The sequence below is a fragment of the Mastacembelus armatus genome, chromosome 20 (genome assembly GCF_900324485.2).
Source record: "Mastacembelus armatus chromosome 20, fMasArm1.2, whole genome shotgun sequence".
NCBI classification, from domain to species: domain Eukaryota; kingdom Metazoa; phylum Chordata; class Actinopteri; order Synbranchiformes; family Mastacembelidae; genus Mastacembelus; species Mastacembelus armatus.
Window position 1 is genome coordinate 10255764 of NC_046652.1, and position 20216 is coordinate 10275979.

General features: G+C 40.4%; 2 protein-coding genes across 2 annotated transcripts; both read right to left on the reverse strand.

The window, feature by feature from the left end:
- Nucleotides 1–1816: 1816 nt before the first annotated feature.
- On the reverse strand, nt 1817–12751 carry mrc1a (mannose receptor, C type 1a). The gene is made up of 30 exons (XM_026292442.1): nt 12539–12751; nt 12023–12424; nt 11071–11244; nt 10331–10486; nt 10141–10254; nt 9550–9690; nt 9253–9435; nt 8685–8842; nt 8467–8583; nt 8266–8381; nt 7896–8044; nt 7161–7360; nt 6959–7074; nt 6789–6864; nt 6555–6699; nt 6390–6428; nt 6113–6276; nt 5882–5946; nt 5637–5737; nt 5414–5553; nt 5170–5275; nt 4882–5054; nt 4409–4514; nt 4084–4316; nt 3784–3949; nt 3540–3692; nt 3340–3456; nt 2737–2895; nt 2629–2658; nt 1817–2529 (listed from the first exon to the last, which is right to left on the reverse strand). Exons 1-30 carry the CDS (start codon nt 12606–12608, stop codon nt 2297–2299), a joined length of 4302 nt encoding a protein of 1433 aa, XP_026148227.1. The 5' UTR covers nt 12609–12751; the 3' UTR covers nt 1817–2296.
- A 1900-nt stretch (nt 12752–14651) lies between these two features.
- Nucleotides 14652–17753, reverse strand: LOC113121760 (transmembrane protein 236). Its single transcript, XM_026292527.1, has 4 exons — nt 17482–17753; nt 17173–17245; nt 16321–16444; nt 14652–15563 (listed from the first exon to the last, which is right to left on the reverse strand). Exons 1-4 carry the CDS (start codon nt 17751–17753, stop codon nt 14866–14868), a joined length of 1167 nt encoding a protein of 388 aa, XP_026148312.1. The 3' UTR covers nt 14652–14865.
- Nucleotides 17754–20216: the final 2463 nt, after the last annotated feature.

The window sequence follows — 20216 nt, forward strand, 5'->3', positions numbered from 1 at the left end:
AAAAAAAAAAAAACATTCACCAACCTTCATTATTACACAGTGACTGGGGGTCAGTAGAATTAAAATACGATTAAAATAAAATAGGATAAATAAAAACATACTACAAAAACCTGACAATGCAGTAATAGAAAATAGAGTGCAAGTTAACAGAGAAAGTGTAGACTCAGTACTTTAATAATGGAAATTTATCACACTTGGGTGAGGACATACTGAAAGCTTTAAGGGTTAATATACGCCACCTCCTGCATGGTCTTTACAATGATTCCAGTACATCAACACCTTGTTTATGGTATTACCATGTTATGGTATTTACTAAAATTCATGATGGCAGATATCCAGAGGTCATAGCCATGGTAACTTTCAAGCAGGTCCCCCATCAAACTTTGCTACACTTCCTGTGTCTTCCTTGAAGCAGAAACTTTCTGACTGACCCCCTCCACTCCGCTGATTAAAACTGCCAATGCCAAAAGGACGAAGCTCATCCAAGTAGTGTGAAACAACCCAAGGAATGTCCTCACATTAATTTTGTTTTCAAGGGATGTGATTAATGTCACTCAGTGAACACTTGCGTGAGATACAGCAGTGTGTGGTTTTTAGGCAGACTTTGGAGATTGACAGCAAATCTGAGAGACAAACAGGAGACAAACAGGAGGCTGTGATCTTTTGCAGAACCATTCTGGCAGATGGACAGGAGGTCAGGACTGAAGATATACTCCCACAGGCAGGTCAGGCAGTGTCAGAGGCAGAGGCAGAGCTGCTCTGGAGTTCAGGAGCTTCAGAGGCTTTGACCAGGGAAGTCAGCTAAGGAACCAGCTCTGAAGCTGGAAAGGAGTCAACTCAGGGGAGGTCAACTCAGGAGCCAACTCCCAGATGTGGAGACATCAACCCTGGAGGCAAAGCCATGGGTACAGACTCAGGTACAGATGAGGAGAACAGGCAATTCAGGAGCATAACGTTGACCCAGACAGCCATGGCTGATCCAGAGTTAGGCTTAGGTACAAGCTCAGGAACAGATGAGGCATCAACGGTGATGGCTGACCCAGAAAGTGCCTTGGGAACAGACATCGGCTGGTTGAAGGATGGTTTACCCAAGGACAGGAACAGAACAGGAACTAGAAGCTTATTTTCCGACAACTGGCTAGAAGCACCTACCAGGCCCAAAGTTACAGTAGGTGACCTGGAAGAAAACTGGCTTTCAAGATCTCTACTGGCTTTGAGATTGCAGTGATCTAGGGGGCTGGAGATGGACTGGGCACCTTCCTGGGGGATTGGAGATTGACTGCGATTGGACCCTGTGGAGATTGCTACCTTTAGGGAAACAGTTTTTCCCTATGAATGGCAAGATGTGTCCCTGCAAAAAAAACAGTGCACTTGAGCAGGTGGAGACTAGTCAGCCTAGTGATAGCTGCAGAGAAAAGCTGATTCTGGCACAGGCTGGAAAAATAGTTCCTGAAGTTTAGCTGACACCAAGACAGACAGTTACCGAGCCCTTAAACTGATGGTACTAAGCTTCCACAGCTTCAAAAGAACTGAACAAATTATTTATAATCTCTTTAAGAGCCAAATAGAACAATATTATATTTTTAGTAGATAAGGCTGATAATTTTGCTTAATATAATTTTCACATAGAGACAAACAACCGTTTCACATTTATACCCCGTCACCATTGTTGTGAGGCATTAATGCTAACCACTGAACCAAAGTGCTGTCATGATGTCTGGTGTCACCATGAGGTTCACATTTTTGGTCAGTTCAGAAAATGTGACTGTTTTGTCAATAAGAAGAGTAAAACAAAAAACGACACGTACGTTTTTGTTTTGTTTTGTTTTTTTTTATTATTCACCATTTACTGTACATACAATGTTGTTAGCCAGAAACAGGCTGACGACAACCAACCCAATTAAGATCTGGCTAATTACATTAGAAAACATTTTTACCTTTCTTGATTTTTAAGTGGTGTTGGCTTTATGGATAGTTTTATTATGCCGATGAACAGAAAGTAAAGAAATCTTTACGCATTCCACAAATCACATAATCATGATTTTTTTCTTAATAGATTTTTCTCTTATATTATCTTGTTTGTAATTCACTTGTGCAGTGTCAGTGCTTGTATGAATTATTTAAAATTATTGTAATAATCAGTATCTTTAATCCTGTCCTCTGTAAAATGGGAAAACACCAGAGGACTTGGTCGAGATTCAGTTCCGGGTAAGTTGATTGAAAATGATATACAAAACCAAGATTAAAATCTCTGGCCATGCCCTTTTCGTTCTGCTGTTCACCACTGCGTTTCTTTTTATGCTTGTTCATTCTGCTCCATGTTGCCCACCAGGCCATTGGTGTCGACAGGGGCTCGGAAAAGATTGTTGAAGTACAACCTGTTGTCAAAGGTGCATTCTCCCAGGACAGGGGTGGGTATCCGTTTACGGAAGAGGAGAACGCCACCAAGTCCAATTATGGCAATTACAACTAGTACTATAGCCACTGTGATACCAGCTGATCCATGTGGTTCTTCTTTTATAATGTCAACTATGAAGCAACAACATACAGAAATATTATAAAGTGAGAGAACTTAGGTTTAAAACATCTTGCTCAGTATATATCATAGACAAAACTCAGCTTACTTACCAGAAGGAGGTTTTTCTGTAGGGGTAATAACTGGAAACAAAGATTCATTGCTCAGTGTAAGTAACCAATGGTTCGATTTAAAAATAGAGAGCAGCTGATTACACTTACCTTTAGGTGTTTTGCAGATGTAAGACCTGTATCTCCTGCAGTTGTTTGTACTCCATTTCCCACTGTCAGAATTGATGTCTACACATGATTCTGACTTTGGCATCCCTGATTTCCAGTTGGTATAGTCCACAACGCTGTTATCGATCCACATCCACTCACCTGATACAAGTACAGTCATTACCATCATGACCAAAGGCACACTGAGACACAGCAAACTTTAGATTCATGTTTAAATTCATGTTTTATTTTTTATTTTTCTGTACTAAATAACAGAAAAGGGTTTGATACCTTCAGCACTCCAAAAGGATGTTTTTTTGATACTGTCTTTGCATTTTGCTAGGGCCTATCATGTTTGAATACATGATATTCTTTTACATTGTGGTTAGTTTTCCTTTTGAAAAGGACCTAAATACTTCTATCATTAAACTTAAGAAGTCTTACGGACAGGTGCATGGGAGCATAAAGGCTGACTGAGAAAATGCCAAAAGTTTCAGCACACTGTTGATCATCTGAACACATGTTGGTAATGACATTTCGCTCATCAGACCTGACTCAACCACAATTTGACCTGAAATTTGGATATTTTAGCTTTGATATGCTGACCTTCATGAGTCTTGTACAGGCCGATCCAGAAGGATTTGGCTTCATCCTGCAGAAGCTCCAGATTCTGTTGAATAAAATGATCCTCCTGTGGGTCTTGAATACTCACCAGAGAAGCACCTGCCACAGCAGCATAAAGTTAGAGTGTATTCATGCGCAACTACTCATTTATTGGTTTAATAGTGTAATTCTTCATAACATACCCATTTTCAGACATTCAACGGATGCGTGCGCCCAGTTGTCCACCACTGAGCTAAGGAAGGCGTAACAATGGCCTCTGAAAGGTATCCACATTTTTAGCTTCGTTTGTTCTGGACAGTCGCCTGGGAGCTGTGGGGGCTCGGTGGGAGCTACATCTAAAAAAAGACAGGACATAGCACTTCAGTCTCAGGACCTGCTAGATAGCCGTGTTTAGTATAATGAGTATTAATGAATGAATTAGCTCACCTGGTGACTTCTTGCAAAGGGAATAGTAAGAATTAGTACATGGTGCTGTCTTCCATGTTTTGTCCACATCAATATACACACACCCATCGTTGTCTTTAGGTTGATCTGTGCCCCATTTAGTGTACGATAGAAGCCAGTTATCAACCCACATAAACCGACCACCAGTCTGTGAAAGTGGTGGAAATAATGAAAGTTTGTGCTTTGTTCAATTGGAAAAATCCTGTTTCAAATAGTTAGTTATAGTTAGTTATACTGTGTTATTAAATAGTTAATAGCGATAAGGCACCGTAGCTTCTTTACCACATTGCTGTTGAGCCCAATCCACACAGGCTCCTTGTGCTTGGAAATCTGCAAGGTGATATATGCTTGGGCTGCAGGGCTCAGGATACTGGCCAGTTCTGCATCATCAGCTTGGCACTGTCTCCGTGCTTCATCCCATCTCATCTTCTGGGCCACCAGTTTGTAGGAGTCATTGCCAAACTTGTAGAAAGCCTTTGGTAACACAGTGGTGGGTGGGAGTGCAATCTGAGAATCTTTGTAAATGGTACATCATTTGTTAGTCATGATAATAGAAATACATTCAGCTGAAAAACCATGAAGGTTTCATTTCAAATATCTCCCTCACCAGTGTTTCTTTTACAGATGAATCTTTTCTTTGCCTGACAGTCTTCTACCTTCCAGAATCCAGTGAGTTTGGAGACGCTGCCCACCATGATCACACAGTCATACGTCTATCAGACAGAAAAAGGTCATTTAGTGAAGGGGTTTGCACATTGATTTTTACATTTCTACTGTTGGGTTTAAAGTGAAATGTTTGGATGTTTGTAATAAGCTGTTAAAATGTGGAACATGTGCCTTTAAGCAAAAAAGTTAAATAACTGCACAATATTTACCTTTTCAATATTTGGATATTTTCTTTTTTTGATATGACTAACATTTGAAATGAGAAATGTGGCCTGATCCAAGGCAACATTTCTGCATAAATAGTTTAGTAAAATATCAGGAGCCGAGGGTTTAAACCTAATTATACATTGTTTTGTTGTGTATACAGTACATAAGAGAGAGAGTGAGAAATGTTTGGACGTAGAAGAACATTACCTCATCAACAAATGAAAAATGTCTATCTGGCACAGTTATTGGGTGCCCTTTAGCCCAGTTGGTGTATGAAATGCCTTTCCCATCTGTCCATACAAAGTGCATCTCCCAGTTGACATCATTCATACCGATCCAAAAATCGTCATTGTATCTCTGCATCTGTGTTGTTAGAAATGCTAAAAAGAAACAAACAATTAGCATTAAACTCCCCAAAAAGTGCGGATTATTTATGTAAGTCTTCATCAGCAAGTGGGTTGGGAACAGTAGCAACATTTTGCTCATATCGCTCACCTTGCTCTGTTTCGCTGACGATAGAAACTAGATTTCCTCCCTGGTTTATGCAATGTGTTCTAGCGTCCTGCCAGTTCTTATTGTCATTCCCAATAATTTTGTAGCACTGTGTAAACAAGATGAATTTGTGGCATGTGTTGAAATAACAAGCGAAAGGACAGTGTCCATTCAGATTTTTGGAAATATGCTTCACCAAAATAGATTTAAGTATACCTCTGTGTTGCACTCAGTTATACTTTATTACCTTTCCTTGGAAAAACAGCCACTCTGGCGCACATCCTCCCCTGGGAATAGTGGTGGGGGCCATTGTTGTATTGATAAAACTGTTGCTTCTTTTGCAAATAGAGGGTAGCTCAATACCACAGTTAATATCATTCCAGTACCCTACAGTTTACAGAGAAGAATGAGTAAATAATTAGTAGTAAATAATTAGTATACTACAAAGCGTGTCGCTGCGTTAAACTCACCCATGCTCTTATACATAGTAACACAGTTTTCATCATTGTTAGCAAAGTTGGGCTCATTATGTTCCCATGCAGTGTAAATTACTGGGGTGCCATCCAGCCAGCTAAACATGGAAAAAAAGAATATATGAAAACTCTCAACTCTCACAAATTAAAGAAATTTCTGTTAGAATTAAACATCAGACTAGATTTGCTATGTGCCAAATAGTCAGTATTCCTAATGTGTGTAAACAGTGTAACTGAATTACCTAAATGACTTATCCAAATTCACTACCATGCCAATGTAGTACTGTCCTTCTGTTCCTTTTAGTATCTGTTGGAAGGTAACAGTTATAGAGATAATCCATTAAATGCTACACAGGGGTCAATATTTCAATACTTCAATATTTTCTGAAGCAGATCTTTTTTTTTTTTTAGAAAAAAAAAATGTTGCCAGTTTGAATTTCATTTTTACAAACAAAACATTCAGCAATTCTTGCCTGTTTCCAAAGGAACTTCCTTTCACTCTCCCCTGTGATGACTGCAAGTTCACCAAAGTTTTTTTTGCAGTAAGCTCTGGCAGCTTCCATAGCGAGGTTGTCAGTGTTGATGAAGTACTGTGTGTCATTGTATATGAGCCAGCCATCTTCTGTCCTGTTGTATACTGTACAGGGGTGAAAACAGACGCAGTACTGAGGATCGTTGGGAAACAAAACAATGAGAACACTGGGAAATTAAATGAAAGATAGACTGTTTGTGAAAAGAAATGAAACGTACCTTCTACAACTATGGCAGGTTCAGGTTTGGGAGTCGCACCTGAAAATACAAAACCCATAAAGGAATAATCTAAACAGCAGGACAAAGCTCAAACGTAACATCATCTAACTCTTACACATGGTTCTGAGGGAGCTGGAGCTCCATGATGAGACCAGTGGGTTTTACCTTTACGTATCTGGCAGATCCAGTCATTGTAGCTGTCACAGTGGCGATCGTTCCAGTACGGTCTGTAGTAAAACTGGACTTCTGCACAGTGTTCATTGTCATTGTAGTTGTTTGGTTCCCCATAGCCCCAGTTCTCAAAATCCGTCTAGATCCCAACGGTTTCAAATGCATATATTTAGGCTTCAGAATGACAATGAGGAAAACTTTTAGAGATAATGATGAAGTGCTACATACAGCTGATCCGTCACTCCAGACAAAACCTTGATTGGTACCCAAGGAGAAGCCAATCCAGGCTGCATCTGATGAAACCCTTTATGACAGGAGAAAACACAAGTTCTGATCGCCTGAATGGTTGATTAGCTTTTTCTGAATGTTTAAATGTACAAGCTGAAGAGCTAACATACTGAGCATTGCTTAGGTCCTGTTTACTGTGTATGCTGATCAAGTCCCCACCAATGGCCTTGCAGAAATCCTGCGCTTCTTGCCAAGTCTTCTTAAGATCCCCTTGTTTTTTGTAAAGCTTAACAAACAGTTTGTTGAGTTAAGTTTGTTTTATGTACTTAAAATAGCACAGGCCTGTCAGGTTAATTCATTTTGTCATCCTACTTTGTAACAGACGTTCCTTTCAGCAACAGGGATCCACCCAGATGCGCAGCTCAGGGCCGGGGTGGTGGGGGGAACTGTTGTTGCATCTACACCGTCTGCTGTTTTTTTGCAAATATATTTCTCCTTGTTGCTACAGCTGACAACATCCCACAATCCAGCAAAAATCCCAGTTGTCATGGCAACACATCCTTGTTTTCTGTCTTTTGTTAAAGACACCAGAAGAAATAAGAAAAACACTGATGAAAGTGATCTGAGAAATGTAAATAATTAAATACACAACCCTTGGCTTTATTGGCTGCAAGGCTGCACACAGGCGGCTAATAAACAAATGGCACCCTACTCACAATGCCAATACTAACATGACCACGTGAAACAAATTTTATGGAAATTTTACCAATAGTTATCAAGTGAGTTCACCCAGAATCACCAATGCTGGTGGTGTTAGAGTAAATGTTATCAAATCTCCAAGGTCATTAGGATTCATTTTCTGGGAACTGAAAATTTTGTAGTTGGACCAAAGAGACTAAAGCTGCTAAAAAGTGCCATGTGGCTGGAAAGGCTATAAACGAAATGCATAAACTGTTTACTGTTGATTGAACAATGTTTTAGGAATCCGTCTTTCAGTGTATAGGTTATCTATATACAGAACAGCAGATACTGTATAATTAACTATGGTAGATAATGTGAATATCATTAGAAAGTGCAGATATACTGTGCAGTTAAAGTAGGCTGTACCTGGCATGCCCACATTGAAATGAGTGAATGTGACTTTTCTTCTAGTGGTCCACTTAAACGTATTTCTGTCTTCTGTGTTAGAAAAACCAGTCCAGAAATACTTCTCTGGTCTTAAACCCACCAAACTGACCAGGAAAGCATTCTCATACCTGCATGAAAGCATATTTAAAAACAAACCCTTATTTTGGCTTCTTTTGAAGCACAAAATAATCTCAGTTTTTTTTCAAATTGTAGTCAAGACAGCAGTGAGCACTTGTTTGGAATTAATCATACTTATTATAATTACTTGAAATTTGGTGTGTTTGACCATTTTTATGATTCAACTATGGAGAAAAACTTTAATATGTGAGACACAAATATGAAAATGAACCTGTTGGCCACATCCACCAGGTCAGCTCCAGCCTCTGAGCATGCACGCTTTGCCTCATCAAACGTTTTTGTCTCAGCTCCAATGAGGTAACAGTGTGACCCAAACCTGATTGAGCCCTTAAGATGATAAAAAAATAAGTTTTAAAAATCTGATCAAGCTTTTGTTGCATAATTACACTTAACAGGATATTTCATCACTCACCAGCTTGCATCCTGGGTTTGCTTCCTCTTGGGTGCCTTCAATTAATGTAACAGAGGCCTTTTTTTTACAGATGTATCCAAACGCCTTCTCACACATGTGATCTGCCCACCTCCCGTCCTGTATGTGCAATATACGGATGATAAAACAGAACCACTCTAATTCTACTAGATTATATATTTTAAATCCCCTATTTCCATTTTGACAATAACTGCTGATACCTTCCCTCTGATGAGGACGCAGTCTTCCTGGAAGTTGGTGGCATGAGACGGCTCACCGGTCTGCCACTGGGTAAAGGTAACGTGAGAGCGATCAGACCATTCAAACAGCATCTGGTTCCTCTGATCATTCAAACCGATCCAGAGCACGTCTGTTGGTACTGAGGGTTTTAGATAGAGAAGACAGATACAGCATAATTCATACCAATGTCACTTATCTGCAGAAATCACAGCCAGCAGCTTATCCAGTCTGCTGCTGCACATAGGAAACAGTCAATTGATTACAAAAACAGCTCCCTGATTAGGACATTAGATTTTATTTGTTCAATCCACAAAAAAAAATAAAAATAAAGAAAGCACATACAAAAGACAAGGCAGGAATGATGAAGTTAAATATTGCACTTTCTTGTTCTGAAGATGGGACTTTTTGAGTCTTGTCAGGATTAAAAGTTGTTTGTTCATTGTCTTGTGCAGATTTAACAATCAGTCTTGCATTAATTACAGAGCTTTACAGGTGAATTTTGTTACAACAATAAAATATCAATAAAAATATGACTTTTTGGACACTTACCGTATCCAGTTTGAGATATGATAAAGCTCTGCTCTTCTATATTGTGTATGCTGGCCAAGTCCCCTCCCTCTCGGTGACATGCAGCCAAAGCGTCTCTCCAAATCTTTTTACTCCTCTCCAGGTAGTAACAGTTTCCTCCATAAGGAACCCAGTGACTGGGGCAGAAGTTGGGCTCGTCTTTGCCTGTGAAGTGAGACCAAGCGAGCTAAAAAACATTGGTTGCATGTTTTGCACTATGAAGACTTACTGAAATATTAAACCAGAATCAGATCATTTGTAGTTATAATATCATTTTACTTGGTGGGGGGGGCAGACTGGTAGAGTTTCCTCTGCGACAAATGTAGCCAAGTTTCTTTTGGCAGGCATTGTTCTCCCATTTTGAGGCTTTTACAGTGTTTAGCGTTACACAGTTAAGCCCAGGCTCCGATGAGGGGTGACCTACAGAAACACCAATCCATATATTTAAAAAATATATTATTGTATTCAACTGTCAATAATAGGTAGTGCTGAAAAAATACTCCTGGTCCTTTCAAAGAAGTTAAGAAATAAAGTAGAAGTAAAAGTAAACATGTAAAACTACCATGTAAAAGTACTTTGTTACTAGCAAAAGTCCCGGATTGAAAATTTTACTTAAGTAAAAGTACAGAAGCTTTACTTGAAGTACGAAATACTCAATGGTAACTTTTAATGTATAAGTATGAGTAAGTACTGGTTTCTAATTAGTGATGCATTATTGTGGTCATCAACTTAATTTTGCAGGTGGTAAAGATGGAGGTACATATTTATATTTTGAAGTGGATTTCCCACCAGGAATCAAATTTTATTATAGTGCAAGAAAGGTAATCAGATAAATGTATTGGAGTAAAATGTACATTATTTGCCTCTGACCTGGGGCCCAGTTCAAATATCTGAATGGGTTTCCATTGCTCCACTGCCATCCACTCTCAAAATCCAAGCTGTTCAGTCCAATCCATAGAGACGAACCCAAAGTATTTGTCAAACCTGTGTGAAACCATGCATGTAATTACTGACAGTCAATACGCCGACATGTGTTGCTGACACAAGACTGATTTTGTACCTGAAATATATGACTGCTCGTGGAGCTCCACGATGCTGAGGAGGTCTGCTCCCTGCTGCTGGCAGCTCTTCCTGGCCTGATGCCAGGTCAGGGCCGACTGTGCGTTCCTCTGATACTGAACCTCAGTGACTGGGTCAGTGTCCCAACCTGGGGTTACTAGATTGTGGAAGAGACAGTGCTAAAAATTAGAAAATTTGCTTTAAATTGTGTACGTCATGAAGAGAAAATATTGTAATACTTGTTGATTGTTGCATTGAATAAGTGTATCAAAGCCAAAAAAGTGGTACATTCAGGTTTAGGACAGAGAAACAGCTTCTATATCCCCATGCAGGATTTTGTTTTGTCACTAAAACCACGGTCAAAGTGAGCCTGCTTTCTTTTCCTGTCCCTTTCCTGACCCAGTTTTAGAGCAGTGTCAGGGGAGATATAGGCTTGTGAGAAGAGGAAAACAAGGACAGTGCTGTGTTGACAGGAAGTAGTACCCTCAGTTCTACTGCGAGAGAGGAGGCGGGGGATCAGAAACCAGACCTGTCAGCACTGACCTCTTCACTGATAGCACTTGGAGGAATTTCAGAAAAACAAGATAGTTCTGGTGGTTTGACAAAAAAAATGTGTTTGGATAAACCTGACTTCTCATCAGTAACAGAAAATTGTACAAAGAGGTTAATCTCTCCGGAAATGCTGACAACTACAGACGCTTTTTGTACTAAAAGTTAAAAAGATTAGTCATTCCCACTCACCTAAGGTGGGACAAAAGCCCCATTTCTTTGCTTTATTGTAATCTCGCTCTGTTGCACACCACAGATATCCATCTGCCCGGCCATCCTTTGTGCATTCGGCGTACCACTTCTCATTAAACTTAAATGGGAACTGACAAGGGGCTCCAAAAGCATTGCCTCCTGTTGTGAAAATCTCTGAGGAGACAGAAATGATACATTTAAATTTAAATATTTCAAAATTAGCTTAGCAAAATAAAATAAACAAAACCTGTAAACCAGAAACGTGTTACCAGATGTGCAACATGTATGTGGACACTTCATCACTGCATCTATATGTCATTGTTGATTATACACTTTATTGCTACAACAGCTCTTCTTCTGCAAAGGCTTTCCAAAAGATTCTGGAGCTTTAAAAGAAGTTTGGGGACAGACCTGCTTTTGGTTACCTGGTCTACCATATCATACCAACATAGTGTAATGAGTAACATGAAATGGCTTTGCTGATTGGCTGCCAAGCTGCCTATTGCTTTTTTCTGTAGCCAGTTCTTAACAATGTATTGTAGGTAGATTTGTTGGAATACTTTTGCACGGGAAAGACTCTGCTCTAAGTTTTGGCTTGGTTTAAATTCAGTATCCAGATTTAACACCACCTTGATCTTGCAATGTGGTGTCCAAAGTGAGTCCAATCTAATGAGCAACTTCTGCACTTGCATCCTATCACAGATACTACAATGCTGGCGTTTCAGCAAATAACATGAGCGAGCCAACAGTTTAATACACACAATATGCTCCTTGTCTGGAGTGGAAAACCCTTCAGACTTGAGATCTCTCAGCTCAGAGAAATCATACCCAGCATTGTAAAAAGCAGTTGAGGAAAAGTCTTTGCTACGAAGCACATTTTTAATGCAACTGGAAACATTATTATGTTTTTGTAATTTTAAATTAATTACAAATGAAGACCCAAAATTTCTACCTTGATATCCCTTTGAACAAAGGTCACTCTGGGTGCCAAATATCCTCCAGCGGCTCCAGAGCCCCGAGCCTTTGTAGATCATTACACTGTTCTCGTTGCGGTTGCCCCAGTTTAAATGCAGGTCCTGGTCTTTTAGGCCAAAGAGAGTCTCATTTTTGCATTGCCAGTGCTGGAGGTTATTGTTTTCATCACATTCAAAAAGGAGCACCTTCACCCAGTCTTTTATCTCTGTGGCCCCCAGACAGAGCTTGAGGGACAGACTGAGGAGGCGCGACTGAGACGCCCAACGAAACTGCTGCTCTTTGGAATGAGGATCACAAGCGCCCACAGTTATTGAGGTGGGACTGATCACCCTGATGCACTTGTTGTGGTTCTCATTGAAGATCAGGAAGGAGCCACTGTCTGAAGCGGAACAGAACAATTTCAGCATGTCACATGCAACAGCAGTATACACTGATATATATATAATTTTACTCACAGCACAGTTGAATAGACACAAGTGTGAGAGGTACATACCTATGTCAGCAGTAATGCAGAGAGCTTGCAGGAGACAGAGTACCACAGCAAAATTTGAAGAGGGTAGCATTGTCCTTAGTATTTAGTTAGCAGGTGATTGAACAGTTTTTCCAGTCATAGGCGAAGAGGTCTGGTGTGTTTTACGGTGTATGAAACAGAGCAACAGTGTCACAGAGACATTGTGCTTTTCCCCTTTAATCACACTGATGGATATCCTGTCACATGGCTGGTTAGGGTGGTCAAGCCACAGACACTTCCATGAGCTTCCACTACATTTTCTGCAGAAAAAAAAAAGTATGACAGGAAAAGGGAAGCAAGCAGTCTTGCCTCAGTATAAAGAAAATGAGTCATTAATGATAGCTTTGATTAGATTAGGGTTGTTTTTAATAAATCTAAGGCAAAAGAGAACCTGAAATATGCATTTATGCAAGTATTTTGTCCAAGTTGATGTATTACCTTTATCTGACATTTTGGATCTATGACAAATAGACCTTCAGTCTGTCTTAAGCTTTGCCTGGATAACGAACCCAGAGATCAGGATGTGATTCAGGAAGACTGACTGCAGACTTTTCAGGCATCAGAAGTCTTAGTGCATCACATCTAATCAGGAATGTACCAGTTTCATAGAGCACCAGCAAAAATATATTTTATATATTCAGCTTTGCTGATGTGACTTTTTTCATCAGCTAGTAGTCCCCATGAGGTCTGTGAGGCCTCGGATGAGGAGTGTAGTGATGATACAAGCCAGTAAAAAGAGAAGACAGGAGGAAATCCTGCTTCCTACTGAGAGGAGCAGAGATCTGACCACTTTGGCCTCAAACTGCAGGGATGCCCAGTAATAGGCTACTAAGCCAAATAAGGCCCAGACAAGTACACATAAAGAAAGTTAAATACGTGCACGAACAATGATGAGACAGGAAAGTTGGTCTTAAAACAGAACAGAAAACTTAATTTGGGAATGAGAATGTGTGGCTGCAGTCACGGTTGTAAATGTCATTGGTGGTGAATATGTATTTGTTACTACCAAGGGCTTTAACTATAACTCAATGGTGTGAAACTGTGAAACTTTCATACTTAACTCTTGTAAAAATCCCCATTTTTTCCCATATCTGATATAAACACTTCCCACTTCTCGAGAAAAGTGGAAGTTTCTGCAGAGGTTTTCAAAAACACTTTTTTAAACTTTAACCACAATGAGGAAATGACTATGGTAATGGTTAATAGTAAAATATTTAAAGTAATAATGCGTGTATACAAACAGAAAATCGTGTGTTTTTGTTAATGGTGTTAGATTTGGGTTCACTCTAATTTCTTCTAAACATTCGACGTTTAGAACATTTTTGAACTTTTCTATATGTAAATACATAAAACATAAATACATGTTTTTTGAATCAGTGACATTAATGGCTGCAGATGAAATCATAAGGCAAATCTAGAGATTGTCCATTGTTTTAAATATATTAGTATTCTAATAAAATATAATTAAGAGTAATATCAACATGTTTCCAGAGCTATGGTTGATCTCAATAATGAATGTAGAAAATCGAAAAAAAAAAAAAAAATTAACCCACTTGATCATATTTTTGCAGGATTATGGAAGATGGAGCGAGGAAAGTGTTGGCAGTTTCTTTTTCTCTCAGAAAAATACCAGTGTAAACAATTTAAATAAGTTCTGGACACATACACATACACTATTTACACATACAATACAGTACTTTCAGTCCACCGGTGTACACACAGTGCAAACATGATACATAACAGCAGAAACTGGTAAACATGTGAAGGATTTTCTTTATTAATCTTACCAAAAAAAAAAAAAAAAGATTCAATGAACTTGCACTTTTCTTCTCCTGAACATAATTTAGCAAAGAAAAACTAATATAAACAACATAAATTTATTTCTTTACATATTCACTGCATTTTGTAATAGTAGAAAAATTATTTTTTTAAAAAATCTTGTGACATTAGAAGTTTATTCCCAAAGTGCCATGTTTGGTGACAAAAAAAAAAAACAATACAAAACAGCAACAATCATTTGACACAGAAGTTGCTTTATGGGAAAACACTGAGCTCCCTTTTTGCCTGTTGAAAGTACCATCATTTATTTTAACAAAATGCCAAATATCCTCAACTGTTCTACCCTTAACATTTACTAGGTGCAAATATTTAGTAATAAATCTTTGTGCAGGAACTAGATTAGGCTAAATTTGAATTTACAAAAAGTTGGTACAGCCACTTCTTGAATCTTGGCATCCATCAATTCCTGGTTGTGCCAACATAATGTTCATAGTTTATGTTTTATTGTTGTGTCTCTTCTTGTGTTGGCCTTAAAAGAACATCCTCTCTGTGTTGAAGACTCTCAGCTTGGTCATGAAATTGAAATAGACAAAAGCCAAGCAGACCAGCAGATTCTTCATCAAGTAGAGGATGGGTGTGACGAAGCCAAAGAAGGCAATGAGACCAACACGCACGAAGAAAAAGGGCAAGTCCTGCAGGGCTACTCCTAGTGAAGAAAGCAGGGGGCTGTGGGGCATGACCACCACACGCAGGCATGACAGGTAGCTGAAGATATAGATGGGGAACACCCAGCCTGAGTAGTAGACCAGGGGATGTCCTGCCACCCGCACCATCTCCACTGTATCCATCCAGAACACAAAGCTGTCCACAAACACATCCGCTCGGGCATCACTGGCACACAGGAATCTCAGGGGACCCGTGTAGGTGTACGGAGATATGCGGTACGGTGTGGCGCTCACTGATCGTGAGCTCAATCCAGAGATACTAAACGGTCTAACAGGATTACCAGGCATCCCTGGGACTGTACCATTGGTCTCTGGTCGAGCTCCTGCTCCATTCTGGTTTCTGTCATTGAGCTGGCTTGCCTCTGGTTGCATGGGCCTGGACACACCTTGCCCGGGCACAGCTGGCCCAGGTATAGCTGTAGCAATAGGTGTTGCTGGTGCTACCTGTTCCACATGTGTGAGGACAGTGGATGGGATGTCAGCATCTCTCTCCATGTCATTAGCTGGAGAGAGAAAAACACTGCAATAGTGGTCTGGTCCAACAAGATCACAAAATAAGTCTAAAATTATCTTTGCCAAAGTTGCAAATCTTCATGTGGTATTGGGGTTTATATAGTTGTGTGTTTTTCTTAACCCCATATGTCAAAATCAGAATTTAGTTTATTTTAGACAATGTTTAATGACGTGTGGAAAAGACACCATGAGACAATGATATCACAGAGATATTACAAACCTTGTAATGATAAAATAGCAAACATTACATTTCTTGGAATCAAAACTTCATGAAACAGCTGACGTTACAAAACCTTATATAGGTTTGGTTTTTCTAAGTAACTTCAATTTCCTCTAGAAAAACATTGCTACAGTTTTGTCAACTCAGCACTGTGTTAGAAGAAGTGTGCTAAACTAACAAATTTCCTCCTCATCCCCACCAAAATGTCTCTTTTTAACTATGGGAACAGAGACATTAAATTTGGGTCTTATTATTATTATTATTATTATTAATAAATAATAAAAGTAAATAGTTATTATTTTGGATATATGAGATAAAGAACTCTTCTCTGTATTTGTTGCATCCAGGCTCCTGCAATATAAATCCAGGCTGGTATCACTATAGAAATAGTTGGCAGAGGAAGGCTCAGGATCTATAACACTCAGTTTTTTAAATTCTAATTAGCAAACGCTAATGATAATATGTCAGTGGTAACAATGTACATGATAGCAGTGAAATGCGTAATGTGGTTAAAGAGCTGTGCTCACCCTGGCCAGTCAGTCTACAGTATCGTATCCTCTCCATCACATCAATACAGATGAGAGAAAAGAGGACAAGGGATACAGGGAGCTCCGTGAACGTATCGTGTCTGATGTTGTTATTTATCTGAACCTGAGCAAGAAAACAATAAATAATTAGCTTGACATTCAGCACATTGAACATAAGCAGAAAATGTAATTATTTCGTCACTTCCTATCAATAAAGAACCCATGACTTTCACTATAATCGAGAATAACACCTGGCATGTAAGTCACATTGGCAGCACTGCTGATCACCTCTGGTTCTGGTTTGTGAGCCAGATCACTTGTAGCTCCAGTATTTTCCTGAGTCAGGGCTCAGAACAACCAGCAGGACGCAAAACAAAGCTGACAAGCTAGCGATCTTAGCAGAATTATGGTTTTTATGTAAAACAAACCAGATAAGCAAGGGCCAAAAGGTCAACTTGGGCTTTGGAAAGGGTCACATGAAACAGCAAATAGGACCTGGGAGGCAGCCAGTGAGGAAGTGAAAATGTGCCTCATGGATGGATGGTTTGAAAAGGGGAGCCTGGACAGGAAAAGGAACCAAGCTGCTTATCAGGAGCTTCTTATCCATAAGGCTGTATATTTCCCCCTTGAGGACCAAAGGATTTGTTGCACATCATCACCTTTATCCCACTCACAGCAGCCTCATATTTTGAGCCACCAATAACATTTTAAATAATTCTGGCCCAAATGCATACTTGTGGATCCAGCTAACATGTTTGGATGCTAAACACAATCTGTCAAAAGGGTCAAAGTTCATGATCAGATTACAAATGAACTTATTTCATTAAACAAATGACCATCTGCAACATGTACCTCAGAGCTGGCGATGAGAAAGGCAAAGCAGGGTAATGTGGACAGGATCACATATACGAGTGCCACAGGCCTCCTGATACACACAGAGAGGAAAGGAAAGACAAAAGGTAAGGAAGGAAGACAAAGGCAGGTACAGGACTTGGTAACTCATGATATTCACCAGTCAACTGCAGTCTGAACCAGCTGCACAAACCAGCTGCTCAGGTCTTAGTCAGTGCTGCACTAGGATTCCAGTTGCTGAGCTAAGAACAGGTCTCAGCCTCCATGTCAGGCTCTCCAGGTGCCTGGGCAGAGGCAGGAGAAACTCACCACTTCTTCCTCCCAATGAGAAACTTCTTCTTCATGAAGACCATATACTTCAGAGGTACCCAGACCAGCAGGGCAGTCGAGGTGACATAAGCAATTGAGGAGGCCACAATCAACCAGTAGGCTGAGGTGGCATCACCGGGAGGCTGTGCCGATGTTTTGACCTTTGCTACGATGACTGCGAACCTCTGCATGACGATGAAGAGCGGCACGCACAGGCCTGTAAACTGCAGCACCTCACACAGGGCAAACTTCAGTGTCCTCCCCGAGCCCATGCTGTAGCAGTTCAAAAAAAGAAAAAGAAGGGAGGGAGACAGGGCCTGTTGTCACAGTGAGGCGACCCCTGTCCCTCTAAGGGCTGGTCAGGCATCGGACCAGTGCATTGTCTGCCTCCACTAGCATTTTCCACAGACCACAGCCCTGGCTCTCAGCTCACCCAACTGCTTACTCTGCACTAGGCATTGTGTACCTTGGTGTGACGGTGATGTGACCAACCCTTTAGTCTCTTTATATTCAGGATACAAACATGGCTGTCTAACTCTACACCCTGAAGGATACCTACTCTACAGACATCTCAGTGGGATGGGTTTGGTCTTGAACCTGTCCCTGTAATTCTCAGTAAATGTTCATGATATCAGTCTGCTAGGTGGAATATATGACCTACATTATTCTGAGCTTTTGCCTGAACGTTCTCCAAGACCAAACACATAAGTAGACTTCATTGCACCCACAGTACAAACAATGTGCACAGGCTATAAATGTCAGACATATTCAGCCACAGAAAGTATAGCAGCATAGCACCTTGCCCTGGCTTCCTATTTCTATCGATTTAAAAAATGTATTGTTGATTTTTAAGGGCTAACGTGAACAGACCCCTGAATAAATCAAGGAGTTTTTAATCCCAAATGAGCCTGTCTGCCCACTTAGTTCAGAGAGTGTGGTCTTTTGGTCATTTGATGACCAAAGACTAAGATTTTTGCTGAATCTTCACTGATTTTAAATGTAATATTCTTTCTATTGTTTCATTTCTGTTTGATATTATAATTTTCTCTTCTAGTGCAACACTTTGTAACTTCATTGGGAAAAGTGACAAATAATTATAATAATAATTATTATTATTAGTCGTAGTATTTCTGTTGCTCGTAACTTGGAGAAGCATAACAGCCCTTCTCATATTTATCTATCCCCATCTAGTGGCAAAATACGATACATGTAAAATGTTAGAAGCACAACAATGTAACAAATACATCACTGGTTTAATTATTACTATTTTATTTCTGCCTCTTCAACGACTATTTTCAAATTCAGATAAAATAATAAATACTCAATAAAATAAAATGTCATTTATTTAAATTAATAACATGTCACTGGATCAGAATTAGGTGGTCTGGATTTCTCTCTTTAGTCTTTTTTCATTTTTACCTGGCGTCATTAGAAAAGAAAATTTTAGGCTCTGCATTGATGCAGTTCCTCAGCAGTGCTGGTTGTACAGTCTGACAGCAGCAGGGAGGAAGGACTTGTGGTAGTGCTCCATCATAAACCTGGGATGGACCAGTCTGTCACTGACAGAGCTGTCCAGTGCTGCCAGAGTCTCATGCATTGGGTGAGAGTGATTCTCCAGCAGGGATGCTAGCTTAGCCAACATCCTCCTGTCTCCCACCACCTGCAAAGGGTCTAGAGGACTTCCTAGTAGCTGACCTTCTTGATCAGTTTGTCCGGTCTCTTCCTGTCTGCAGTCAAGATACTGCTGCCCCAGCAGACCACTCAATGGAAAATTGCTGATGCCACCACTGAGTCAAAAAAGGTCTTCAGGTGTCTCTTCTGGCCTTTCTTATAAAGGGCATGTGTTATTGACCAGTCCAGGTTATTGTTGAAGTAAAACCCAGGTACTTATGGAGTTCACTCTCTCAATGTCCATTTCCTGGATGTCCTGGAAGTGCACCATCAGCTCCTTGGTCTTTCCTGCGTTGATCTGGAGATGGTTCCTCAGGCACCAGTCCAAAAGTCCTGGATCAGTCCTCTGTACTCCCTATTGTCCTTGTCTGAAATGAGGAGTGAGCTATACATGAAGTCTGTAGCATGCAGGGTGAAGAGAAACGGTGCCGAGACTGTTCCCTGCGGGACCCCTGTGCTGCAGGCTACTGTCAGACACACAGTCCTGTGCCCTCTCCTACTGTAGATGATTGGTGAGGTAGTCCAGAATCCAGTGTGACAGATGGATGTCCATCAGAAGCCTTGGCCGTATGATGCTGAAGGCACTGGAGAAATCAAAGAACACGATCCTCGCAGTGCTCCCAGGCTTCTCCAGGTGAGAAAGAGGTCTGTGTAGGAGGTAGATGTCATCCACCCCGATGCCAGGCTGGTAAGCAAACCAGCCTCTTCAGTGTGGGATGTCAGTACCACTGGGCTGTAGCTGTTTAGGTCCTTTGGGTGCTGTGTCTTTGGTCCTGGTACCACACAGTTGTGGTACCTTCCCCATTCCCAGGCTTAAGTTGAACAAGCGCAGAGCTACTCCACATAGCTGGTCTGTGTAGGACTTGAGGAGCCTGGAGCTGATGCCATCTAGACCTGCAGCTTTTCTCGCTTTAATCTTCCCTTGAGTTTTGAGCTGCAGGTAGTGCAGCGTCTCTGGGCAACATGCTGAGCCCCATATTGCTCCTAGTGGTCTGACCAGCATCTCTCATTCCTTAAAGACCTTATTCATCATAGTTACATAAAAATAATATATCAGCATCAGC